Genomic DNA, 27,355 nt, shown 5'->3' with positions numbered 1-27,355 from the left:
CGGCGGGTCGGCGGGCGGCGGCGGCGGCCCGAGCGGGGGCCGCGGCGCCATGGGCGGGCGGTAGACGGGCTCGGGGCGGCGGCGACCTTCGGCGGGGCCCGGGGGCGGGGAGGCCCGGGGCGGGGGCCGTCCCGGACAGCGCGGGGCCGCGGGGCGGGGCTCGCAGGCCGTCGGGGTGCAGGAGGCCCGGGCCGCCGCGAGGAGCCGCCGCTGGGCCCCGCCGCCGGGCCGCTCGACGACGACGCTCCCGCGGGCGCCCCGCCTGAGGAGGACGCGGCGGCGGCGGCGGCGAGGCCGCGGGAGGCCGCGGAGGATGGAGGAGCGGAAGGAGGAGGGCGAGGCCGAGATCCAGGAGCACGGGCCGGAGCACTGGTTCTCCAAGTGGGAGCGGCAGTGCCTGGCCGAGGCCGAGCAGGACGAGCAGCTGCCCCCCGAGCTGCAGGAGGAGGCGGCGGCCGCCGCGCAGCCCGAGCACAAGCAGCAGAAGCTGTGGCACCTCTTCCAGAACTCGGCCACCGCCGTGGCCCAGCTCTACAAAGGTGAGGCCCGCCGCCGCCATCTTGCCGCCGCCCCGCCGCCCCGCCGCGCCGCCGCGCCGCCGCCGCCGCCGCCCCGGGGCCAGCCGGCCGGCGGGGACCCCGAGCGCGGCCGCCCCTGCCGCCGGGCCGCCGCCGCGCCGCCCGCGCCGCCGCCGCCGCCGCCGCCCCCGCCCCGGCGCCCCCTCCCCACAAGATGGCGGCCGGGGGGCGGGGCGGCGGCGCTGGCCGGGCGGCGCGGCGGCGGGGGGCGTCCCCCTCGGTGGGGCCTCTCTCGGGGTGCGCCCGCGGCTGCGGCGCGGCAGCCGGCGCCCCCGGGCCGGGAGGGCAGGGGAGGGGCCTCCGCTCACAAAATGGCGAAGGGAGGCGGCGGGGCCGGCCCATTGTGCCCGGAGCCGGCCTCGGGGCGGGGACTGACAGGGGGCGCCTCCCTCGGCGGCGGCGGCGGCGGCGGCGGCGGCGGCGGCGGGCGGGCCCGGGCCCGGGGCTGCTCCTCCGGGAGCGACCCTCTTCCCGCCGCCCCTCCCCCCACCGACTGAGGGATCCCGAAGCCCGGGGACAAAATGGCGAAACCTAATATGGCCGTTCCGGAGTCCCTGACGCGAGTAACATCTCCGTCTCTCTGTCTCTCTGTGTGTGTCTTCTGTGTTTTCCGTGTGTGTGTGTGTGTGTGTGTGTGTGTCTGGCCTCCCCCCGCTCTTTCAGACCGAGTGTGTCAGCAGCCAGGACTTTCTCTCTGGGTCCCCTTCCAAAACGCGGCCACCGCCGTCACCAACCTCTACAAAGGTAAAGATCACCTTGCGGCGGCGGCGGCGGCGGGGAAGGGCGGCCGCGCCAGGGCCTGGGCCCCGCGTGCTCAGGGTGGTTGTCCCCCCGCGCGGGCCTGCGGAGCCCTGGCGGGGCGCGGGGCGCGGTGCGCGGTGCCCGCAGGACCGTGCCGCTGGGCCGCCAGGTGCCTGCTGCTCAGCCGGGGGGTGGGGGGGCGGGGGGGGCGTTGGACCGGGTCCCCGCCTCCCGCCGGCACACTTGGCACGGGCGGGGGGGTTGGTGGGGGCTCCTGAAGGTGCTGCCCTGCGTGGGACCGGGCGCTCCGCCCCCAATGTCGGCAGTGCGGAGGTTGGGAAGCCCTGAGCTGAGGGGAGGAGAGGGGAGAGTGGGGGCCCCCAGGGAGCAGAGGACTTGACGTGCCACCCTCCAGCCTCCGGAGGAGAGGCGCGAGCCAGGCAGCTCAGACCAAGGCGCTTGCGTAGCGCCCAAGGGTGTCGGAAACTTAGCTGCTGGGAATAATCCGTGCGCACGTTGACATACTGCTCTTCCCCAGCAACTTCAAATATTTGCTTTCAGAACTACCGCATATCTGACCGCGTATCGTTGGCAGGAAACGTGTGATCAGAGTTTGCGTTGGTAGATTTGTGTTCTGTGGTAGTGTTTTTCTGGATCCCCTCCCTTCCCCATGGCCTGAAGATCTGTAAGTAAACGTTCCTGTTGACTGCGTGCTCTGTCAGAATTCACGGCTTTAGATTTGGGGTCTCTGTGATTTTGAAGATTTTTTCAGGATTTGGATTTGATGTTTTTTGGGGCAAGGTTTCTATGGAGAAGGGATTTTAATTCGACTCTTAATCTTAGTAAAAATGTAATTAAACACTTTTAGAGGTGGAGAAAGCTGCGCATAGCAGTAATGGACTTTGTGCGTTTCGGAATTAATCAAAACGGGTTGAAACACAGGCTGGGGAAGCAACTTGGTTCTCAGATTCTTTCTTTTGCATAAGAACGTGCAAATGATGGCAGCATTTTATAGGGAAAGTATCCGTTATTGTGAGATGTCCTGGGTAGAATTTGCAGTTTTTTGGGACAGTAATTTGAAAACGTTCGCTGAAGCCAGTGAATAGAATGTTGATCTTAGAGAAGGAGGAACTCAGTCTAGGCCTGCAAGAAAAGGGAAACACAGATGGTGCCCCAGTGGTCAACTCTGATTTTATGTAGCCGAGTTCCTCAAATTTTGACTCAAGCAAATTTTAACATCTGTCACTGTTTGAGGGTCTAAAGCATTATTTGGAATGGCTCTTGGTTTTATCCATAGAATTTTGAGATAGTACTTAAAACATGTTTTAAAGACGATTTCTTGGAGTATAATTTGGATACTGTGTAATCACCCTTGTAACAATCATAACTTGAATTTGACAAAAATGTGTACTGTAAAGGCAGAGCATCTACCTCCAGCTCAACCCATATGGTTGCCATATGTACGGTGTCCCGTTTCCATAAGGTCATGAATAGAGCCTTACGGCACAACCTTTTGTCCCTGGCTTCATCCACTTCCCATGTTTCTGAGATTGATCCGTGGAGTTCATGCTGCGCGTGTTGATGAGCAGTTAGTTCAGTGTCCATTCTATTCTGGTCCTTTCCCCCACCCCAGTCTTTTTTTTTTTTTTTTTCTCATCTGAGTAGCATTCTGTTGTGTGTGTGGGGGTGCTAAATTTGTTTGTTGCAGTTGCTTTTTGCTTGAAGGGGATGGGGATGGCACCATTTTTGGTGTCTTCTGTATGCCTCTCTTTCATTAAGGCCGTACAGAAATATGAACGTGCTTCAGATTTTCTGTTGGTTTTTGGTGCTGCTATGTAGTGTCACAATGTTTCTTGACTAAAGCAGACAGTTTTGTGTAGCGCTGTGTGTAAGAAGGTGGGTTCAGAAGCTGAACAAGCAAATAATCCCAAATTAGGATTGCTTGATTCGAAATTGCTTTTTATAATTCACTTTCTTTGCTCAGAAAATTTAGTGAGAGGGAACATTCATTTTTTTAAAAAATGAAAAATCACATGCTGTTCTTGTTACTGCAGGTGTGCTAGAGTGTCAGAACTGGCTTTATTTTATACACTGTTTTTGTAAAAGTAAATAGCATCCTTTTTTTATACCTGGCAGGAAAGGTAAATTGTGGTTGGTGGAATTTGGTAGTGTAGCAACATATTCTTACCTGATTGAAGGAGAGGAGATAATGCTCTGCAGATCCTCACATTCCTCTTTTTTGGGGTGAAGCCTTTGGAGAACAGAACTACAGCTGTAGGAATGATTAGATACCTTAAATAGAACCAGTACAATTAGTTAGAATGCTACTGTCACTAGTGTGTGTAGCATTAAGTAGCGGTAAATCTAAACGATTTTTCGTAGCTCCGATTAAATATTTAGATGTAATTTATAAGGGGGGAGATTTGGAGAGATCTCTTGAGGTGGGCAGTGCTTCTGTATCTTGTCTGATTAAACACTTACCTGGTAAGCTAAAAATGGCTTATTTTGCAGGCTGGGAAGAGGTTGGCACTTTTAACAGGTTCTTGGTGACTCTTAATAGGCACACATGGGAAGTTCAGAATGGAGGTAAAAAAAAAAAAAAAGCCTGGCTGATGGCCTCTTTTGATTGCTCATGGGCTTTTGAGAAATCAAATACTCGCATGGTTTGGCTGGAAGGATTCAGAGGAGAGTGAGTTGTCCCTCAGTGTGGACAGAATTCAGCAAAATGGAGTGTGTGTGGTTCCTTCTACTCCCTGTTGTAGGGCCAGACTTTGGTATGCTCTTTTGGAAAGGGGAGGAAAAAGTCTTGGTTGCTGGTTCTTGTTTCTCCCTTGATTGGGTGGTGTGTGTGTGTGTGTGTGTGTGTGTGTGTGTGTGTGTTTAGTTTTCAGTTTATGTTCTATTCCTGGCCTGGTATATTTTTTGATACGTGCAGTTGAAGAGAGGGGAAGAAGTTACTAGCCCTGGATTCATGCTTACTTGGGTAGTGGTTTGCTTTTTAAAGCCCCCTCCTTGCATTTTCCTGGGTGCCAGTTGTAGTTGCTGTCTCCTGACTCCTTAGGAAATTATTCTCCTTATTTAATGCTAACTTTTTTCTTCTTGGGATTCCTTGCTCAGAACAGAGGTTGGACTGGTGGTTGTCTTCTGGCATAAGGTTATCCTAGGAAGCCCAGTGGTCAGCCTGAGCTGGGTGGTGGTGCCGCCTTAGCTCTTTAGCAGTGTCCTTAGCCAGCACTTGAGCGGACCCCGCGGGTCACTTCTCAGCACTTCCCTAATGGTTCTTTCAGGTTTCTAATGTCTTTTTCTGGTTTGACTTTTGTTTTATGCTAAGTTCCATTTCTTTGCCTCCTCGTTGTTATTTATTTATTTAATAAATTTTATTTATTCATGAGAGAGACCCAGAGAGAGGCAGAGATACAGGCAGGGGGAGAAGCAGTCTCCCTGCAGGGAGCCTGATGTGGGACTGGATCCCGGGACTCTTCCCGGGACTCTCAGGATCACGCCCTGAGCTAAAGGCAGACGCTCAACCACTGAGCCACCCAGTTGTCCCCATCTTTGCCTCCACTTTAAATTACTAATATTTGAGAACATGTCTTTGTTTTTAATTTTTTTGAGTAGCTCTACATTCAATGTGGGATTTGAACTCCTGACCCTGAGATCAAGAATCACATGCTTTGCCAACTGAACCAGCCAGACACCCCTGTGTCTACTGTTAAAATCTGCATTTGAAACCTCCGTTTCAGGCTGAGTACTACCACGTATATTGAGGGCTTTCTCTTGAGATTTGTGTGAAGAATGTTTCCGGGTCTCTTTGCGAGCATTACGTGCCCAGGGATCATCTGTACTCTGGCAGTGCTTGAAGAAGGCCAGCATTGTTAGAATGGCATCTCCTCCTAGGTTGTATGAGTTCTCTGGCTTTGGTCTGTTGTGACTGAGCTGTGTGTGGTTGTGGAGGCCTATGATGGAGCATGATACCGCACCACGGTGCTCCTTCATTCTCTCTGACAGGACTGGGGAGGAGTTACCCCACCTTAGAGAGCAAGGTCTGAGTTGAGTGCTGGGTCTGGTGAATAGTCCAAGGGCCTACCTTGCTGTGGTTGAAGTTTTCCAGGTGTTTCTGGCCATGGGCAGTCCCTAAGATAAAGGGAAGCAATTCTAGATTATGTTTTGTCCTCTCATTGTTTCTTGTGTTGAAACAGGCTTTGTGGTGTGGTGCTTTCCTCCTTCATGTTTCCCTAAGAGGGCTAACTTTAAATAGAGTTGACAGGTGAGAAAGATGGTATGATGCCCTTTCAGTCCTTATTTCCGGGATCTCTTGATGCCAGTTCCCTTCATGACCTGCTGTCTCACTTCATTGTGGCCATCTCAGACCTGTATGTAAAGTGAAACTGAGCAGGATATACTGAAAATTCGTGGGCCCTATGGGGAATGAGAGACATAGAAATGAATGTTCAGAAAAGGTGTGTTCCACTTGAGACAAATAGTAGAATTTCATCGCCTTAAAATCTGACTTTCTGCAGCGGGTTTGTGACTCCTGTAAAGAAAAAAACATTACTGAGCTTTGAGACTTTGTTCTAAACACCTTAGTATGGATTACAATTAGAAACCCTGGGTCTTAAGTTGTATTCTTTAATTTTTACCATAAGGAGCAGTGGCCTCTGTCATTCGCAGCGTCGTTTATAGATTGTGAATTATGGAAGGCAATCGTTTTCTTCTGTATAACTTTTCTGTAAAGGATGTTTTGATGGCAGGTAAGTCAGACAGGCCTCAGTGGTTTGAACATGGACTGATTCCTGTCTAACTTAAAGGTCGAGGATAGGATTGACTGAATTTAGTGGTTCAAACTGTCCTCTATAGCTCTGCGCGCTGTGTGCGCACACATGCATGTGCATGTATGAGCTTTGCTTTGGGATTTGTTTCAGTACATTGGCAACTTGCGTCTTAGGGTTACTTGCTGACACTTCGAAGAGCCTGGTTGCTGCTCTTCCAGGAACTACCAGCAAATGACTTCCATAGTCTCTTGGCCAGAATTAGGTCACATGCCTACTCAGAACCGGTATCATAGCCACTGTTTGGGGCTATGCAGATAAGATTAACTAAACCACACATTCCACCTTTTTGAGTGAATGTGGAGGAAGCTCACCCCAGAGCTATCCAAACAGAAACTTGGTGTACTTTTAGGAGAGGGAGGGTGAGGATTGGATGCCAAGCATACTGGGTTGCTACAGTTCTTCCCTGGCTCTTGTCCTTTGTTGTGTGTGCTAGGTGAAAATAAAGTAATTACCTAAGAAGCTAGAAGTTGGTGCCCATTTTCGGGTACTTGCTTTGTCGGAGAGTACTTGAATCGTTTTCTGCAAATAGTTGGAAAGTGGTTTTATTTTGCCTACAACTCAGATCTTTGTTTTTAATGGAACATTGTTAATACTTCTCCCCATAGCAGACTGGATGACTAGTTAGTGCAGATTGAATTTCTAAGTTCAAGTATTTTGTAGTTGTTGGTATTATTCTTTGGAGATGCTGCTTTGATCTAGCAATGTGCTCTTACAATTCATAGGTCCTGTAAGGAGGATGGGAGATGGTTTCTCATTTGTTTGGGAAGAACTGTGTTGTAGAAGGAACTGTCACTTAACCTAACTTCGGGCAAGGCCCTTTGAGCCTCAGTTCTAGTTCCTTGTTTAAGAAGTTGGGATGTCTGCTCTGGACTCACATAAGGTCTGTGAGTATCAAAAAGCTGTAAACAGCGAAATTGGATTAATCTCGTCTTGTGTATCATGTAAGAAAGCTCTGTATTTGGTCTTCATCTCAGAAATCAGGTGATTTCTGTGCTTGTCTGTTGTCCCTTGTCAGTGGTGAGAGGATTAGACTTCTAAAAATCTGGAATTCCATTCCAGCTGCTTATATAAAAACAGTTTTTTAAAAACATAGGAAACGTGGGATATCTACTCTAACTTGTCTGCATCAGTTTGTTTCTTGAATAAGGAAATTAATGTGTTGTATTTAAAGGTTAGATTGACATTTTGATGCCCTTGAGGTTTGCCTAACCTTCGAGCTTATGGCCCAGTGGCTTTGGCTTCAGTATAAAATAGTGGCTTTGGCTTCAGTAAAAGAGTTTTGGACGTTAAGACTGTCCCCACAGTTTCTGTGCTCTGCTTTTCTAGAATTTGGATGTCTCTTTGTCAAGGTTCAGATTGTTTTCACAGCAGTCTTTGGCTGAGAGCCCTCAGAAAGCCATCATTGTGCATGTTTATTGTGCTGCTACTCACTAAATCAGCCTGTGATTACACTAAAATTTAGCCTCATCATGCCTGAGATTCTCCAATAAGTATTCACATCTCTCCTGTTCAGTTCAGAGTATGATAGGATTTTATTTTCAACCAGTAACTTATTTTCTTAAAAAGATTTTATTTATTCATTTATGATAGATACGGATAGAGAGAGACAGAGGCAGAGACACAGGGAGAAGCAGGCTCCCAGCAAGGAGCTCGATGTGGATCCCTTCCAGGACCCCAGGATCACGCCCTGAGCCAAAGGCAGATGCTCAACCACTGAGCCACCCAGGCATCCCCCAAGTAACTAAAGTCCTAAACATATAAGGACTTTATTTGAAATCCTTTAGTGTCAACATAAGATTTTCTGTTTAGGGAAATAACTGAGATTGGATTAATCTGGGTGGTAAGGTAATTGGATTTGGCTTTCAGGATATGCTGTTAATGATATAAAACCAAATTATGCTCAGGCAGTGCAATAGCAGGTACCTGAATATGTTAAATGTCATATCTGCTTTTCTCTTCCTGTACCTTCTAATCTGTAAAAGTCAATGCCTGATATTTAGTTTGTTCTTGGTTGATTCTGATGTTGAGACTTGCTCAGAATTTCTGAGGTGAAATGATTGGTTAATTATGTGAAAGAGAGTTTTTTTTTTTTAGTTGCATGAGGTCACAACTTAGGTCTTTCATCTAAGCCAGTGAATATTGCATTTTCCAACTTTGTTCAAATCTGTGATTGAAGCATCGCCCTCCCTTGGGCCACTTGGCTGGCTTCAGTCAGTAGAGCATGTGACTCTTGATTTCAAGGTCATGAGGTCAAGCCCCACCTTGGGGCGTGGAGCCTGCTTTAAAAAGAAAGCCTCAGGGACGCTCCTGGGTGGCTCAGAGATTGGTAGTCTGCCTACCTTTGGCCCAGGGCATGATCCTGGAGTCCCGGGAGGGATCCTGCATGGAGCCTGCTCCTCCCTCTGCCTGTCTTCTCTGTCTCTCATGAATGAATAAATAAAATCTTAAAAAAAAAAAAAAAAAAAAAGCCTCAGGCCCTTGCACATCTGATTTTTGGGACTGTGTCCTCAGTCAAAACAAACCAAAATGTAACCAACTTTCTTCCCTGGGTTGTCAGTTTTTTAATAATCACCTCAGGTGGTCCCCTCTCTTTGGCTCTGGAGATTTTTGTATTTTTAAAGATTCTAATTATTTGACAGAGGGGGCACAAATGGTAGAGTGGCAGGTCCCGGGATCATGAACTGAGCTGAAGGCAGACACTTAACTGACTGAGCCACCGAGTTGCCACTGGCTCTTAAGTTTTGTATCTGGTTGAGGGAGAAGATTTTGCTGTCAGGTTTCCCAGGTGTGCATTTACATGTCTGCTTCATCCTGCTTTGCACTGTGCTAGTCAGCGTCAGACTTGTTTCTTGTTCCTTTTGTGCTTCCAGCATTTCCCTTCTGTACTTCCAGTTCTGGGCCTTACTTCCATTTGGTTCTTGAAAAATAGTTACCATGGTCATTCTGTTTGAAACCCATGTCTCCACTTATGCGAGTTTGAATGGAACAGTTCTTTTAGGTAGAGCAGGTTTGTAGAAACCTGGTTGCTTCGAGGTTCACACTTCACATTTCTTTCTGTGGTGCTAGGCTTTCTGTGGGATAGGCTTAGGTTTTGCTCAGTTTTGGTTTCTCTTAAAATGCTTCCAGCTCTTTCAGAATCCCTCTTCTAGATACAGCTTTGACCTTGCAGCTTTTACCAAGGTCATATTAAAAGTTTATCTACTTCTCAGGTTGGCGTTCTCTAAGTCTTTAAGAGACTGGAAAGATTTATATTCATACATGTTATCTACCTTTTTAAAAAAATATTTGAGAAAGTGAGAAGAGCACAAATGGGGAGTGGGGAGAGGGAGAGGGAGAGGACGAAGCCGACTCCCCACTGAGCACAGACTCTGAGATTCATGACCTGAGCTAAGGCAGCAGTGGACTTCACCAGTTGAGCCACCTAGGGTGCCCCAGTGTTACTTACATTTAAAATGGAATTCACAAAGAAAAAAAAATGGAGTTCACACTTGGCTTTGTTTATGGTGAAATGCGAAATCAGAAGCCTTTGGTTCACATTGTAACGTGGCCATTATTCTAGTAATAAGACACTAGAGAAATTACTTCATTCCCAAGCTGCTTTTTATATCTTTCAAAAAAGAATAATCTACTTCTCAAAGTTGTGATGGAGTGGACTATTTTTAAGAGTGCTCCTCTGGACAACTTCCATTTTTTTGGTTTGGAACATTTTTTAGCAGTAAGGACTGATCATCTAAGGAATAGGCTTTGTGATGAATGAAGTTCTACTCTTGTCCTTCATGCAGCTCAGGGGTCTCTATTGGATTGTTGTTTTTTTTCTGGAACACAGTTCTTTATTGGTTATTGCTGTCCTTTCAGAGCCTCTTGATGGAGATTTTTTTACTTTTTTTTTTTTTTTTTTTAAGATTTTATTTATTCATCAGAGAGAGTGAGAGAGAGAGAGGCAGAGACACAGACGGAGGGAGAAGCAGGCTCCATGCAGGCAGCCTGATGTGGGACTCCATCCCGGGTCTCCAGGATCATGCCCTGGCCTGAAGGCAGCACTAAACCGCTGAGCCACCCGGGCTGCCCAGATTTTTAAAAAATTTTATTTATTGTATTCATGAGAGACAGAGGCAGAGACGTAGGCAGAGGAAGAAGCAGGCTCCCCATGGAGAGCCTGATAACGGGACTCCTCTGGATCCAGAGACCCCGGGATCACGCCCTGAGCCACCCAGGCATCCCTGATTTAGATGTTTTAGACAAGGAATTAAGAAATCATGGCCAAGAAAAGAAATACAATGATTCTTTGCACTACCAAAGAATTCTTGTTCTTATAAAAGGCCCAGAGGGGATCCCTCGGTGGCTCAGTGGTTTAGCGCCTGCTTTTTGGCCCAGGGCGCGATCCTGGAGTCGCGGGATTGAGTCCCATGTCAGGCTCCCTGCATGGAGCCTGCTTCTCCCTCTGCCTGTGTCTCCACCTCTCTCTCTATGTGTCTATCATGAATAAATAAATAAATCTTTAAAAAAAAAAAAGGCCCAGAGATAAAGGAACCATCTTTAATGTCATTAAAGGTATACTTGTGAGTTTCTGCAAGCCTGGCAATTTAACTAAAAGTAGATGGCAGTGGACTTGAATTTCCCAGTAGGTCAGGGGTCATTTATTGAAAACTTGGGTTCAGTATACACGGGTAGTATTTTTTTTACAGGGAGACTGGGAGGCCAGTCTGAGAGATTTTTGAGGCAAGGTCTTTTTGGCAATTGAATTATGGGAAACTGTTGGGAACTAGAAGCAGAAAGAGTATACCTAAGGAAGTGAATGAAGCCTTTTCTATTTGTACTGTGCTCTCTGGTTTGGTGTTGAAGTAGTCAATTAATTTTTCCTCCTGATTTCTAAAATGTTTGCTTCTGCCTTCATTGTGTTCCCACATCTTGGTGCTGAACCTTTTGGGAGGAAGGAGCGCATCCCGAAAATGCACGTGGCAAGTGCACGTGGCCTGAGTGATCAATCTGTAATGTTTAGTCATCTGTTGAAACATGTTCCTACTTAGAATTAATTGTAAGAATTATCTTTTGTGAAGGTGATAGAGCTTAGTGGTTAAGAAATACTGACTCTGGAGCAAAATACCAGCTCTTGTATGTATTCTGTGACCTTGTTTGAGTTGCTCAGTGCTTAGTTCCTATTTACTCATTGCAGTGGGGCACCCCAGTACCATTTTCAAGGTCTTTTTATTTACATAAGCAATCTCTATGCCCATTGTGGGGCTCTAACTCATGACCCCAAAATCAAGAGATGCATTTCTGCCACAGAGCCAGCCAGGTGCTCCTCAAAGTGTTCCTAACTACTGTTTGTGGAGTGTAGTACTAATACACATTTAATAATTTACCCATCATGAGTATTAATAAACAGGCTGGCTTAATTAGATTATGTTTAGCAAGATTTTTATTTTATTTTTTTATTTATTTTATTTATTTTTTTTGTTTAGCAAGATTTTTAAGGGATAATTAACATTTAAAAAATGGTAACTTGGCTAACAAAGTAGTCCTGCTTTCTATTCAAAATTACTGTTTTTGTAGGGCATCCAGCTGGCTCATTCAGAAGAGCACATATGTGGCTCTTGCTCTTGGGATCGTGAGTTCAAGCCCCACATTGGGTGTAGAGATTATTTAAATAAACCTAAAAAATAATTATTTTTTAATAATTTAAGAATGAGGCAGATGCTTTAAGACTATGTGATGTGTTAACTCTGAATTTAGGCCATTAAGACTAAATGCCATGTATAACATTTCAAATACGGATGAGATACAGAACCCCATACTTTTTGGTTAACTTGTAAAATGATTTTCTTTTAGAAGAGAATGCAGGGTGGCTCTACTGATCATCATGTATCTTTTTTCTTCTCTTTTTCTAACAGAAAGCGTGGATACTCATCAGCGAAGTTTTGATATTGGAATTCAGATTGGCTATCAGCGACGCAATAAGGATGTGTTGGCTTGGGTTAAAAAGCGCAGAAGAACTATTCGTAGAGAAGATTTGATCAGCTTCCTGTGTGGAAAAGTTCCTCCACCACGAAACTCTAGAGCTCCCCCAAGACTGACTGTAGTGTCCCCTAACCGAGCTACTTCAACGGAAACTAGCTCATCTGTAGAGACTGATTTGCAACCCTTCCGGGAAGCCATAGCTCTGCATGGTAAAGCCGTTTAAACATATTTCTTTGGAAAAATGGTTAAGAGTGTGCCTGTGGACCCATTTTCACATTTAGATTTAGGTCCAGATATATTGTCTGTGTTTTGTCTAATATAGTAACTACGTGCTCTAGAAATGTTTAAGTAGAATGTAAGCTAAGAATTTATGTGGGCGATTTTTGAATGTTAGCTAGCCCATCCTAAAAAATGTTTTTAGAAGGCTAGTTTGAGCTTATCGGTGTCACAATAACAGAATCTTTTGCAACATTGATTAGACCTTACTGCTTTATACTTACTATTGTACATGTTTTCTTGATATTTTGAGTCAAAGAGGAAGTTCTTATGTCTTAAGAATTCTGTTAGTTTCTGACTGCCCAGATAGCCTCGTCAGTGGCAGGCAAGTGAGGCACATAGTTGTTGAGCAAGTGGTTCTTGTGGGAACTCCCATTGACACTCAGTTATTGAGTGTGCCTGTAAAGGATGAGAGTTGATGACCCAAGAGGGAATGGATAGATGTAAGAATAAGCGACTTTTCTTTACGTCTGTTGTCCCTTAGGTCCTTGTTTTGATAGGACTGTCAGGACAGTCCATCACCATCTCCCCAGGCCAGATCTGCCATAAGAAGGCCTTCTTGGTTAAGGGCTTTATGTATTATTGGAGAAGCCTTGGGCATGTGTAGTCAACAAGTCTGTTGTTGTTCGTCCCTCTCTAATACAGATTTACAAGTAGAGGTGGGAGAGGTACTTACATGACATTTAATACTGCTGTAAAAATAACAACAAAGTAATGAGACTTAGTTGGAACTGAACAGAAAACATGGATGGTGCAGGTGACTAAGAGGAGAGAAGTAATTAGTTGGGTTAGGAGGCCTTGACGGAACATTCCTGGGCCATAGTATAGGGTCATCTAAACACTAAGTAACCTGGTATTAAAAAGATGGGATATATATGCACAGAGCTTCTATATCTTTGAAGCTTTAATGCTTGTACAGATTCTTGTTCTCTTTGGCAGACCTTGATTCCTTACCTAAAACCCTAATCAGAACATGGGGTTGGAAGAAGTGTTTTTTTCCTCCTGACAGTTTGATAAGTTAAAAATGCTAGCATTTATTGCAAGAAGTCCCTCCTATGTGTACTTAGGACTGCTGGCTGTTTCTAATGCAGGGAATAGTCAATGCCATTAGAACTTGTTAAACTCAGGCAAAAATGAGGTTGATGTGTTCTTAGTTACAGAGTTCACATCTTTTACCATTAAGTTTGGAACAAATAACTGGAAGCGTGTGTAGTGTCAGGTAGCTGGCCTGTCCAAGCACAGTTGGGTTGGGATGTGGTTGTCTCTAAGCATTCTGATTTTCCTTATCATCAAGTGCATTTAAGATTCATTCCATACCTCTCTCATAAAAGTTTCTTTTTTCTATTTTATACTATACTTTAGAAGATAGTTTTAAGTCTTAGAAATGCCACTCCTGTTATAAAATCTTAGTGTAGTTATATATGTTGTAAAAAGGGCCAGGTCTTATCTCCACCAACTCCCCCCCCCCCCCTTTTTTTTTTGACTGATAAGCTTGTTATTTGTTATTATCCTGAATTTTTGGAGTTTTAGTAATATAGTTTTAAGAATAGACTATTTATAATCTTGATTTACATTTAAATTGTGAAGTTTGAGAAAGTTTAATTATAAAGCTATGTAGAAAAAGTAATCTTTCTCTTCAATAGACTTACCAAGTAGTGCCAGTCCAGGATATACTGGAGATTCTGTGTACTCCTAAGGTTCCTACACTGAGATTTTTAGTTAAAACACTGTTGTGGTCAAGTAATATGGCCCCTTGAAAGAGTATATAGAACATAAATTACACTGAGTTTTGTGCTGTTGTGGTTTTAGAGAATGTCAGTGTATTGAGGAAAATTCTAGTCTGGTTTGAGTTATTTGAATGATTTCTAGTGATAGAGCATTGTTCACTAAATTGTAAGGCAGATTAATGACCAACTTTGTAACGGTGTCCTCATCTGAGTTAATTGGATAGTCTGTAAATTGAAGTGAAAACTGTGCAGATGATCTTCTAAAAATGTTATATGGTGACATCTTGAGTAGGGTACATTCTTGTCAGAATTTAGTTCTGCATATAATTGCTTAGCTGGATCTGTGAAATGTTACTGAAGTCCAATTGTGAAGTTCTTAGGTGGATCAACATTGGAAGAGAGTCTAAATCCATGAAGTTTTGGACTACCAAGTGTGGGGGGGGGGATAGGAAGAGAGTTGCATGAAGAACTTTGAGGCAAACTTCTTAGTTTATAATCAGCAAACATGAATGTAGGAGGTCACATCATCCTATTCCTTTTTATGAGAGGACAGTGTTCTTGCATAGTTTTTCTTCATCAGCTCCTAAATATTCAACCTATACCACACACATCTATATACACCTAAAATAGGCATTTTATTTGAAGAAAAATGGCAAACATGTAAGATACTGGTAGAGTGTTTATTTCCCATAGACACAGAAGGTGTGATAATGAGTAAGATCTTCTGAGATCCTCCTCAGCCTCGGACTCAACACAATTTCAGTCATACATACATTAATAGTTGTCAAACAATTTCAGTCAAATCTGTTGGTTACTGAGGCTTATAAAATGTAATCTGTTGCTTTATTTTGGCACTGGTCTGCAATATAGGTTGCTTTTTTTCCCTGTGTACCATGGAATCTAGTTATCCTGGATATTAAACTCCCCAAGAAGTCAGAGAAAAAGACATAAGCATGTGCTAAGCTGATTTTTTTTTTTTATCCTTGCCTCGTTAATTCTTGTCTTAAAATAAGAACACCAAGCAGTTACCAGGTGCTGAATTCGTACCTGCCACCTTGTTTTTAATGTAGCAGATTTTAGATGGACCTAAAATCTTCTGGACCGTTTTGTGGTTCTCCGTCTCCCTTTCTGATGATGCCTTTTTAGGCATCCTTTCTCATTTGGGGCCTTGCTTTCCTTTGTATGCTCTTTCAGCCTCTGATCTTTCCTCAGGCTCTTTCACTGACTTAGGTTACACTCCCCAGGTCTTGAGCCCTAGCCGCCTCCTGCAGGACCCCATACTTGGAGTTTAATCCCTGTCTCTGACTGCAGGTGCTGTCCTCCAGTGTCCTCTGGCAGACTTCCACTCTCCAGCATCCCCGCAGTCATCCGTCTCACACAGGGTTTCACACAGGGTTTCACACGGGACTTCCCCTTTTCCCCCTTCGGGGCCCACTGCAGGTGCCTGTCTTTTCCTCATTGAGCCATTCAAATGCATACATGGCAGATTCTGTGCTGTCTCTGGGAATGTATCAATGAAGAGCTAGTGCTTCCATTTCTGTTGAGGCCAACACATACTTTGATTTATTTTAATATCATGAATGTGGTATGTGTAAAACAATCTAGGGGCAGAAAGGGACATTTTACTGTGCAGCCTGGCTGTGTGCTGAGAGAAAAAGAAGGCTCTTTGGGAGAGGTGAGCCCTGTGCTCTTGGAATAATCTCCTTTCTGCTCATGCTTCCTGGCCCTGAGGTGAACCAGTCTTCAGGCCTTGTTTCCTGGGGCCACTGGATTAGTAGTCTTTTTCGATCTTGTCACTTCAATGAAAAATAACTTTCGTTTACAGCTAATAGTTTGTTGAAGTCAGAACTTAGCATGGCATTGCGAGGCCCTTCTGACGGGTCTTGACCTTGGCCCAGGTACCTTAACCATACTGTGCTCTAAGGAATATCTCCATACTCTTTCCCAGTTCTATCCCCCTACCTTCTCATACCTAAAGACTGATCAAGTGCCTCTTCCAAAACAAAACTTTCTTCCAGTTCTCCCTTCTGAAGCCTGGCTTGATGGTCTCTCTCCCCTTAGGCTTTGTTTCTGTGGCTATCCCCACAAATGGATTGGGGCTCCCTGAGGGCAGGGCCTTGTCTTAAAGCTCCTGGCTTTCACAGAACCTGGCAGAGAGAACCTGATGTGGGTATGTCCTGAGTTGAACAGCATTCTGAGGTCTGTTAATGTGAGTGGATACGACACAGTGGGGGCAGAGAATATTTAGGATGGAAGAGTTGGAGGATCACAGATCTGGGATGATTGCAGTGAGGGTAGAGCGAATGGTGTGTACCTTAGGAGAGCTGCAAAAGAAAAACTGAGACTGAACGGGGGGCTTGAAGGTGTGTACCGTTACAGCTATGTTAGTGTTTGCTTTGTGCCAGCACTCTACTGAGGAGGTTCTCATTTAATCCAGTGCTTGTCTTGAGTTACTGCTATTTCGTTGATGAAGAAAGGGGCTTACTTGGCTTTAGTGGAATAGATTAGTGAGTGGTAGAAAAGATACTGCGCACCTGCCTGTCTCCAGAGTGCATGCTCTTAGCCACTGTGCCTCCACATTTGTACATTTGTGGTCCCTCCCCTATGGGTCTGAGGGTGGGGTGGGAAAGGTCTCTAGGCTTATTTTTCTTCTCTATAAAGACATCAGAAAATAAATTTTGTCTCGGGTTTTTTTGTTGTAAGTGAATCTCATTGAGTAGGCTTGATGATGAATAGTTCGTGACCTGCTATGTTTCTGGTTTACTTTATAGAAGAGTAGTTAAGACTTTTTGTAGGTAGGCTCCATTCCCAGTATCCCCTTGGGCAAGACGGTTGACTTTTCCAAGGCCATCTGCTCCCTTGTGGAAGGCCATGTACTGTGTAAGGTGTTAGATTAAATGAGAAACTAAGCAAAGTACCTTACCTACCCTTTCACAACACTGTGTTTTTTACCTTGAGAGAGAAGTGGGACTTCTGTTTAGTTCTAAATCCTGTGAGTGCCCTCCTTGCCTCTGGGTGGTATTTTACTGCAGAGTAGACCTGGAGCTCAGGTAACCTCTGAGGATACTTTCCCCCTCCCTTTTCAGTAAGGATGGTCTTTTAAATTGTATCACTCTAGAGGGGAAGTATAATGTGTAAAACTTACTGTTACTTAACATTACTTGCTGGAATCGGAAGCTTTTTTCATTTTTCTTTCATTTTTCTTGCTGATACAAACCAGTGAAGTTGGTGCTACTCTTTCTGCTGGATGGACAGAGATTCCCAGTTGACTTGCCCAAGCTAGTGTTGTGTCTAGAAAGCCTTAGATTGAAGTCTGGTCTCATTTTGTATTTTGTTCTGGGGGTGGGGTTGGGTGAAAAGGGGCCCAGAGGAGGAATGGGACATGTATTCATGGACAGGAAGAGAGACCAGGCTGGGCAAGGCAGACTTCACTCCTATCTATCATCCCATAGGTGATCTTTGTAGGTTCCCGGCCCTGATACAGACTGCTCTGTGCAGATCAGAAACATCTGATTTTAGTTCCAAAAGTCAATTTTGATGACATTCTTCACTGAGGTATTAGGAACTAACCTCCCTGAGCCTAGGTTTGTCCATTCTGTAAATTATATCCATTCACACTCTAGGGGGGGTGGGGGGGGGTGGGAGGTGGGGGGTGGTGGGCTAACCTGCAAGGCCTGTAGGCTTCTTGGGAACTGCTGTCATTGGCATTTGCTTTAGGATCTCACCTTGCCCAGTTTGAAGTTCCTTTCATGTTTAAATTAGCAAGTTTTAAAAAGGCAGTGGGCTGTATCCATCACTCACTGGTATAAGTCCTGAAAGAGGCCAGGCCAGCTCTAACGGGAAACTTCAGACACAGGAGAGAAACAGGAAAGTTTGTTGTTTTAAAGAAAGCACTTAGTTAAGACATCAGCTCCTTTGATTTGAATTTTGATATATGAACCATTTTTAGTTAAAACCCCTCCCTTTTGGTGGATGTGGTGTTATTGAGTTCTGATTTCTGCAGTTCAAATCCTTTTCATTCTGTAGCCTTTTCTATTGCCCAGCATTTGCTGAACACTGAATACTAAGCACTATTAGAGGCTAGTGATAGGGCCTGTGGTACAAAGATGAGTTCCATAATATTTTTGAGGAGCTTCTAGCCTGATAGAATTCTCTTAGAGTATTTGAAGTATATAAATACACACAGTCAGTTGGAGACAGACAGTACCATTGCCCTAGGAGTTTAATAGACTCCGTTTCTGGCTCCTCTTTTTTGCCTAACAAAGTCTTTTCTGGGCTACATACATGGTGACTCTTATTCTCTTGAATCATTAAATTGCTTGATAGATTCTTGAATCTGAAGGAACTGAATATAGGGCTTTTTCAGAATAATGTAAAAGATCAGATAGGAATTTTTACCTAGGAAAAATGTGTAAGGCAAATTCCTAAGTTGTCATTCATTGTATAACACTGGTACCTTCTTCTAGTAGTGTTCATGAAAACCTGTAGATTCCAGGAAGTCTGAATCCATAGGGTGTTCGTTTTCTTAGCACAGGTTTTTGGAGCTTTTGTTAATTTGTCAGAAAACATTCTTGAGCCTGTGTGCACCAGAGCAATAGAAAAGAGAAGAAATTTCGGTGAGAACAAGGTTTCTGATAGAATTTGCCAGATACCCTGAGGTCCAGTACATTTAAGAAGTTAAGTATTTGCTTGGTTCTGTTTCTTCCCCTCTCCTTATCACTCTTTTCCCCTTCCATATATAGAGCTAAATATTTAGAAACAGATTTTGATAGCTAACACAGATGTTTAGGTTAAGTATTTTTAAACTGATGGTATAGTATACGGGAAACTCCTTGTAACTTTCTGTTGACGGAGGACTAACTGGAACTGACCTTTGGGGGATTTTGATCCATCCGTCAAAGTCCTTCCAAATTCTCCTCTTGTCTGTCCATATTCCTAGTGCAGAGTGTGAACACCATAGTAGAGACTTAATAAAAAGCATGTTGAATGTTGCAGTCTGCATCTTCCTGAAATAACAGAACTATCCATAGTTTACTTAACACTAATATATTTTTAAAAACATGCTTAGAAATTAAGATGTTAAGAGATTAATGCACCAAAGCAGTCTCATCACTTTAATTGCTTAAAATTGATTATTTCAAAGAATCTTTAATTAAAATTCCTCTGAAGGCTGGAATTTCTAAATTATGCCCTTTGTTCAAGCCAGCTTTTGAGAACAAGAAAAATGAAGGGAATTAACACAGCATTAAAGTTTTTGATGAAAAGTTGGCATTTTCTGTATATTAAGATTAGATATTAGCTGCGGAAGTTTCTGGGGGTAGGACTTACTAAAGCTACCATAGGAAATTGTTTTTGAACTTGCGGTAAAATTTTGTCGGACGTTTTTTCATTGATGTGAAAAGGAGTCCATGTAGCCATGCCTCATCATTTTACTCACCTAGTACTGGTAGTTATGAAGCATTTTAACGTTTGAGTTTAATTTTTCCACTAGTTTTCTGATTTTATAAATACCAGTTTCTTGGAAAGTTTGAAAATTTCCGAAAAGTAAAAAATTCAGTATCTTGTTATCCCACTATATAGAGGTAACTACAGTTAAATGTTTGGTGCATTTTCTTTCAGTCTTTTTTTCAATGTATAAATATTAAAACTATATTTCATAGTCGAGATCATATTGCATATATGGTACTGTATCTTGCTTTTTTCATTTTAACGTCGTGAGCATTTTTTTCCTTGGCATTAAAACTGTCTTTGAAAATTTGAAAGCATTGGGCTGTCAGCATAACTGAAAATGTTTTCTTGGTATGACACATGTATCTTTGTAACTGGTTTGATTTAGTGTGCTTTACTTCAATAAAAATTCAGTATTACAATTTGCATATTGGGGTGGGGAGTGGTATCTACTTCAAATTATTAAAATCTTAGTAGAATTCCTTTTTCAAGGATTTGAACTCCTTCCCTGGTTCATTTGAAACACAACATTTACACACAAGTGCTTGCTTGCTTAAAACCTCAGAACACCACTTTGTGCAAAGGGAGCGTCCCCCACTTGAATAGCCCAATTCATTTGAAATGCAAGAATGCCAGTTTCCTGGGGTTCCAGTCAGGAAGTTACCACTTCGTTCAAATTGTGGGGATTTCAGATCCCCTCTTTTCATAACTGGAGATGAGAAAACTGGTGGAGCAGATCTGGCCCTGGGTCCTGAGCCTGTGCTGAGTGGATGGATCGTGGATCGACAGTAATGACAAGTTTGCGTTTTCTCCTCCCGGGCTGGCCCTCTGCCCTCCTAGGCTGAAGGGCATTGGGGGATTAGACAGTGTAGAGGAAGCACCCAGGCCACAGGCTGCTGGTGGACGGAGGAAGGGAGGTGGACCAATTCTGCACTTGCTCTTTCTATGCCTGTGTGTGACCTGACTCCGTGCTGGCAAACTGGAATGACATGTAATTAATTCTGAAAACAGAATTTTCTTACTATCTCAAGCATGAACTTGATATGAAAATAATAGTTATGTGCTACTTTTAACAATTGACCATGTAACCTAGATTCCTATATAACCTGGACTGTGACTTTGTTTTAGCTCCAGTGGGAGCATTCTTTTCAAAGTATGATGAAATCATCCTAATCTTTTTTTTTTTTTTTTTTCCTATTCCTGGACTAATCATTTAAAATGGATGCGGAAACTTTAAAACTGAGTTTATCTTGTGTTAAGCAATTGAGACTTTTCTGTCTAATCATACTACTTGTTCTGCTGCTTTTGTCAATTGATATTCCCATAGTCCTTTTGAAAAAGTGTGTTTTGGTAGAAATTAAGTTGTATGCCCTTGGGCCGTACAACTTAGTTTTTAGCTCTGAAGCATGTTCAGACTCTCTGTATTTGTATAGGCCTGATTGTTCATGTGGCTTAGCTAAGGTTTCCTGAAGCATCTTCCAGTAGCTGTCATTGGTTTATAAAATAAAATTTGGGCTGTTTAAAATGCATATTTTTTGGTTGTTAATCTTAATTTTTTTTTTTTTGACACGGAAAGTCTTTTAGGGGAAGATTTTAGATAAACTTTGAAAAGAATTTTCACTGCTGAGAGTAGATAGAAAGCAGGTAATGTTGCACATTATGACTTGACTTCAGCTGTCAAACCAAGCCCCTAGTCCTACACCCAACAGAAAAAGATGGATTTTCTAGCAGTTACTGGGGAATTTTCAAATTGACCAAATTGATAATTTAATATCTCTTCTTTTTCATGGAGAATAGCAGTGGAAACAATAGAAATACTTGCTTGATGTGCCTTAACTTCTGGTGGAGTATTGTGTCGGCCTTGGGTATTTGTCCTTAGGTGCTAAACGTGATGCTATGTTCACAAGAGGGGTTCTGGGGTGGGGGAGGTGGTTGAATTCTCTTGATGGTTTCAAATGGTAAAGGGGATCCTCAGTTTAATTACTGAAGTAAATAGCCTGATTTTGTGCTGAGGGCCCAAACTTTGCAGTGTAATTATGTATGTTAGGACATCCTGCATTCTGAAACCACTATGAAAAGGTTGTTTTTAAGTTCATGGACACTTCTTAGTAGTTTGTTGCAGGCTGCTAGGTTAGAAAAAAGCACAGCTCTCCCTCAAACTGTGGTGGAGAGCTGGAAAAAAAAATGCTAGCAATTTGGGAAGAATTTAGATTTTTAAAAAACTTGATGGTAGAGATTTAAGAGGAGAGCCACCTGGGTTTGTTTCCTAGCGTTGGAGAGATGAACATCAGGAGCTTAGGGTTTCGGTGGATTTCAAAATGGGCAGGACTTTGAAGCACATCCCTGTTAGCAGAATTCGGTGATTGCTGTGTGCCAGGCACTGTGTGCTTTAGGTAGAGTTGAACCGACCCCGGTGATGGGAAGAGACAGGATCGTATGGTGCTGTAGACAGTGTGCCCGAGGTGTGTCTTTTCCCTTCTTTTTATGTTTAATAAACCTGTGTGGGCTGAGGAGGAAATGCAGTTACTTTCTGATGTTACACTGGAGATGTCCAGCAGTCAGAGATGTGGCTGGGGCCCTTGAGCTCAGGAGAAATGCCTGCTCTCGTGGAAAACGAGGCCTTGTAGGTAAGCTAAGGGGTCCAGGACACCACCCTGGGTGATGCCAACCTGTCAGGGCAGAAGAGAAGCCCGCAGAGGCCACTGAGGAAGGAGCGGGCAGGCTGGAGAACAGGAAGCGGAGAGTTTCAAGCAGGAGGGAAGAGGAGCCAGCAAGAGACTTGAGAGAGGTAGGAGAACCTGGAGAGAAGCCTCAGTGGGAGGAGGCTCCTGAGGCCCTAGAGGCCTCAGTCTGCAGGAGCTGACTCGGTTGGAAGGGGAGGTGCAGGCTCAGTCCTCGGAAGGAGCCACAGGTCCTTTGCTTCTGGCAGTGCATGTCTGCCCACCTGATGGGAGCGCAGAGGGCAGGAAGGGAGAGTAATTGTTAGATTGTGCTTGAGTTTGGGTCCCAGCTGTTGCTCAGGAGTTGTGTGACCTTGGGTCACTTGCTCAACCTTTCAGCCTTGGTTTCTTATCTGCAAAACTGGTAATACAAATGTTGAGGGATGATTTTGAGTCTGAAATTTTAAAAGTACTTAGTGTAGCAGCACCTGACATAGGAAGTGTTCCAAGATGACTGCCTTTGTCATATATATATACATATATGTATGCATATATGTCATAAGTATATATATTCTAAATAGGCACCAGCCTTGGAACAGTTTAGAGCTGAAAAGGGACTTGATCAGCCTTCCTCTGACCATCAGTGGGGAGGGAGGACCCATCTTCCACTGGGAGAGCAGTGAGAGGGTTGATCAGTGCCAGGTAGGCCACTTGAGAACAGTTGAGAAGAGGTGTGGGCTGTAGAACATGGTCAGCCTAAGGGAGGCCGTGGACCTGAGAATGTTCACGGAGTATTTGTAGAGTAAGAACGATGTCCAAGGGAATTTATTAAGAGATTTTGATGTGGTAGAAAGCAGAGACTTTCTTCTCGAGTTAATGATCAAATTTAAATCACATTTACAGAGCATAAAATTAGGGGCCCCTACCAAGCCAACCTCTAAGCTTATTTTAAAATCTAAGATAATTATGGTTTTGCTCTTTGGGAACATTGGTTATACTAGATCATATTCTATACATTTAGTCCAACAATAACAAGATTTCCTGTGAGACTAGAATAACATAAGGGGAAGTTCATAAGACGAGACCCACTGTCCAGGTTGGGAGGTTTTCAAACTTACCACTATGGTTAATGTTTCCTGGCCTCACTGGTGCCCCTCACAGGTTTATCCTGTATGTTTCAGCGTGGAACATATGTTAGCCTCTGTAACTATTCTAAGGAATAAGTGTCCAACAATGAGTGCTGGGTTTATTCTTGTTATTATTAACAAGCAGCATTGTGCTCCTTCCTTCTCTGAGGGATTATATATGATAATAAGGTAGGCTGTCCTAAGGAGTACCAACCAAATACAGTCCAGATCTTGGTGATCATCTTGATTTGTCCAAGGACAGACTGATTTTATATTTGATGTCCCAGCATACTTTTTAATAGTGACCCCTTTTAGGGGCTCAAAAGTGCTCTGTTTTAGATGATAAGTTAAAAAGTCACCTTATTTGGAAGGGTAGTTGGAACAAGCCCGCCCCCCCCCCCCAAGACCTGGAAATGATTGCTCGCCGCCCCCCCCCCCCCCATGTGTCTGCATACACAACCCTGGAGGGGCCTGTTGGGGATGGTAACCAGATAGCAAAACTGTCCTGTTTAAAAGCAGGCACCTGCTATCTTCAGCCATAAACTACAAGTAGTATATATGTATATACGTCCCGCAGAGTAGGTGGGAGTGTTTTGTGATATATGTGAATGCCCTAGCATGGTGCTTTGCGACACAGTGTGCTTCCAATTGGTAATTTACCAATATCTACAACATTATTTGTATTACTAAGGGAATATCTCCCTATGTCCAAAGCCCAGCAATCTGTTTTTCCAGAAGAAAGCATAAGTGCTCCCTGGTGACCCCTTAGGAAAGCAGGCTGACCTCCTTTGACCCTGTGAAACATTGAGAGTAAAGTGGGTTGCTTTCAAGAGGGTTACAGAATCGAGCAACTCTAAAACCTGTTTTCTTCTTCCTAGGTCTTAGTGGTGCAATGGCTAGTATAAGCGTGCGTTCGAGTACCCCAGGCTCTCCTACACATGTAAGCAGTGGATCGAATGCTAGTCGAAGGAGAAATGGACTCCATGATGTCGATTTGAACACTTTCATATCAGAAGAAATGGCACTCCACTTGGACAATGGTGGAACTAGAAAGCGTACCTCAGCCCAGTGTGGCGATGTCATTACAGACTCACCAACCCATAAACGCAACAGAATGATCTAAACTGCAGACATTTTCACACCCACCATGCTGCTTGAAAGCCACTTGATCCTCAACATATACTATTATTGCAAAGGAAACATGAGGCCATCTTCCCTTGTTCACTGTTTAAGACAAGTGAATTCTATAGTGGTTGCCATAAAAGGAAGTTCTAGGTATTTACAGTAGATGCCTCTTGTAACTATGGCTTTCTTAAAACTATAATCCTAGCAGAGGACATCAGATATCGTGTAGTCATTAGCAAGATCATCATAGGCAAACATATATCCGTTCCAAGGCTAAAAGTGACCTTAACTGTATTTATTCTCAAAGGGAAAGGAAATATCAGATGTTTATTTGGTTTATAGAATGCTTTTTTTTTCTTTTTCTTTTTTCTTTTTTTTTTTTTTTTTTTGGTCCATTTCCTGCTGTGTTGAGTATTTTGCTTCAACAGTATTGCCAGGTTCCTAAAATTATCTCAAACCCATGATTTGGCTTCCTCGTCAAATCTGCAGGCTTCCATTTTTTGCAGCAGCACTGTACCATGCACCTGGTCTCTATGTAGTCACAGTGTGCAACTTCTAACGATTGGACTGTGCCCTGTTTTAGTTTTCCAAGCAGTTTCTAATTCTGGTGATTGTGTGATGTAAAGAGGTGCTATGATGGTCATGCAATTAATACTTAATATTGAATCAATACACAGAACTTTATCGGATTCACTTTGTGTGTGTTAGCGCTCTAAAAGTAGCAATATTATTAAATTGTCCCCAGATTGACCCTGTAGGCTTAAAATACTCCCGTTTTTAAGACAAGTACTACTTCCCATGCAGGGTACTGTTCCTTATGGTAAATGTAAACATGTAGACTGCATTCAAGGGGGACCTGAAGTAGAGAGGTCATGACCTTTGAGGATGGGCTTCCTTTTTGGTTCAGTATTAGCAAGAGGGCGATGGATGGTGGGGGAGGGTAGGGATTCCAGTCTTGTGTCCTGTTCCACATTTTTTTTATGAATGCCCTACTTTGTGCAGTTTCGGTTGGAATGGTGGGAGATAAAGGTCTTTTATCTGCTAATAATGTGATCACAACTTAAGTAGAAACAGCCCACTCTGCAGTCCCTCTCCCCTAACAATTGCAGTTTGGAATCTTATTCTGGAAGAGATGGAATCGCATGGAGGCTCTCTAGATGTTAGGTAGACCTAAATAAAGGTTCCAAGTAGATCCTCTGTTGAGTCCCTATAAGACCTCTTGTAGCCACAATGTTTTAGAGCATGTTTGATTGTTTCCTCTTCATTTTTAATATCTTGAACTGAATGATAGTCTTTTTTAGAAGAAGAACTGATGTCAGCCTGCCAGGTACTGTAATTTATTCTATCATATTATTATATTATATCAAGTAGGACAGTGAAAATGTTTCCTTGCAAACTTGTAGTCCAGTATCAGTTAACTTCCTGTTTTTATCCTGAAAAGACCATTGCAAATCAGTGTAAGGGTTTTTTCCAGTAATTAACTTACAGCACTTTGTTGAAGTTTGCAATTCCTTCAGCCATTTAATAATAATCTTTCTGTGAAGAAATGTTGCTAAGTTAACCATAATATTCATTGACTGGGTGGGAGGTGAATGGAATGTCACAGATGTGTGAGCTGAAGTTCTGTGCTCGTTATAGATCTAGCCCTTAGTTAAAAACAAGTCAATTCCATACTTAAACTAGGAATGAAAGTGAGGTGTTTTCTAAATTTTTGCGAAAGTGAATCAGTTTTTGTTTGAATATAATAGGAGGAAGAATTACAGCAATGTCATTTTACCTGAAACAGACAAGCCTGTGTATTATGAATACTTTCAAGCTTCCCTTTGGAATATGCCCAGAAATGCATTTGGAGTTATCTTTGTTTTTTCTGTCATTGTAAATTTAGATTCTGGAATTGGCGTTTGGTGATGTGAAGCGTTGCTCACGAGTGGCCAGAACTCCTCTTCCTAAAGGATTTTGAGATTGAGGAACACCTGTATAACCTCCCCTCTATGCCTTGGTTCTAGTTCCTCCCTCTGAGTTGAATAACCATTTTTTAATTTTTTTTGTTTTTGTTTTAGTTGGTGCTCTGACGCTTAATCTCAGTACCCTTTACTCTTGATTGTCAAATTTTGATAAAACATGTGCCATTTTCTTTGGTAAGAGAAAGCAGGTCTCATGTCTGCCAGAACACGATTTATATGCCTTATTGGCTCCATTAAACTTTTAAAAAACTTTAGCACTCGTTACTTTCTTCCACTGCATTTAACCTCAAATGCTATTTGTCAACCTCCTCATAACTCCTCCACCTGCTCTGTCTCCTGGCTCTCTCCCGCGACCCCCTTCCCCCACCCTCCAAGCACAAAATAACCCTAAGATCTAGGAGTAGAAAGGGAAATGATTTCTCATAGGAATACTTAGTTCTGACTGCTAGATTTTTGAAACCTTTGTGCCATTTTAGATGCAAACAAATCATGGAAGATTGCATATTGTGTGGTACCTTTTTTTAATAACATTCTTTTTTTCTTCAGTCTCTTGAGAACATTGTAGGCTGAATTTTAAAACTTAACAGTTTACTTTGGGAGAATGGAACCTCCCTTTATCTTTTAAGCTAGATTCTCAGATTTTTTTTAGACATCACAGCTCGTTAGATCTGTTCCTGTCACCCTAACTTGGCATGAGTGGGTTGAGTTCATCCTTCTGCTGCAGTGTTCTGAGCATGGCTGAAGCATTAAAAACTTAATTATAATGTTTAGTACCTTATAGAGCAAAATTAATGGAAAGCATTTGGCTGAATCTAAAGACCCACAGTCAAATTCTTCAATGTGGTTTATTTACCCAACCTGGAGTAGTGGTACACACCTTAAATCATTCAATGAATAAATCATTTAAAAAACTGAAAAA

General features: G+C 43.4%; 1 protein-coding gene across 2 annotated transcripts; it reads left to right on the top strand.

Annotated features, from left to right (window-relative positions):
- Window positions 1-242: 242 nt before the first annotated feature.
- On the top strand, window positions 243-27,355 carry C6H16orf72 (chromosome 6 C16orf72 homolog). 2 transcript variants are annotated; one of them, XM_038540405.1, is made up of 4 exons: window positions 247-539; window positions 1,242-1,322; window positions 12,043-12,318; window positions 24,226-27,355. In XM_038540405.1, the coding sequence occupies exons 1-4, from the start codon at window positions 314-316 to the stop codon at window positions 24,468-24,470; spliced, it is 828 nt and encodes a 275-aa protein (XP_038396333.1). In that variant the 5' UTR covers window positions 247-313; the 3' UTR covers window positions 24,471-27,355. The 2 variants fall into 2 exon arrangements, with proteins under 2 accessions (XP_038396334.1, XP_038396333.1); XM_038540406.1 differs by lacking the exon at window positions 1,242-1,322 and having other exon boundaries at window positions 243-539.

Source organism: Canis lupus, chromosome 6 (assembly GCF_011100685.1).
Source record: "Canis lupus familiaris isolate Mischka breed German Shepherd chromosome 6, alternate assembly UU_Cfam_GSD_1.0, whole genome shotgun sequence".
Lineage (NCBI taxonomy): Eukaryota > Metazoa > Chordata > Mammalia > Carnivora > Canidae > Canis > Canis lupus.
This window is presented reverse-complemented; position numbering and strand designations above follow the sequence as displayed.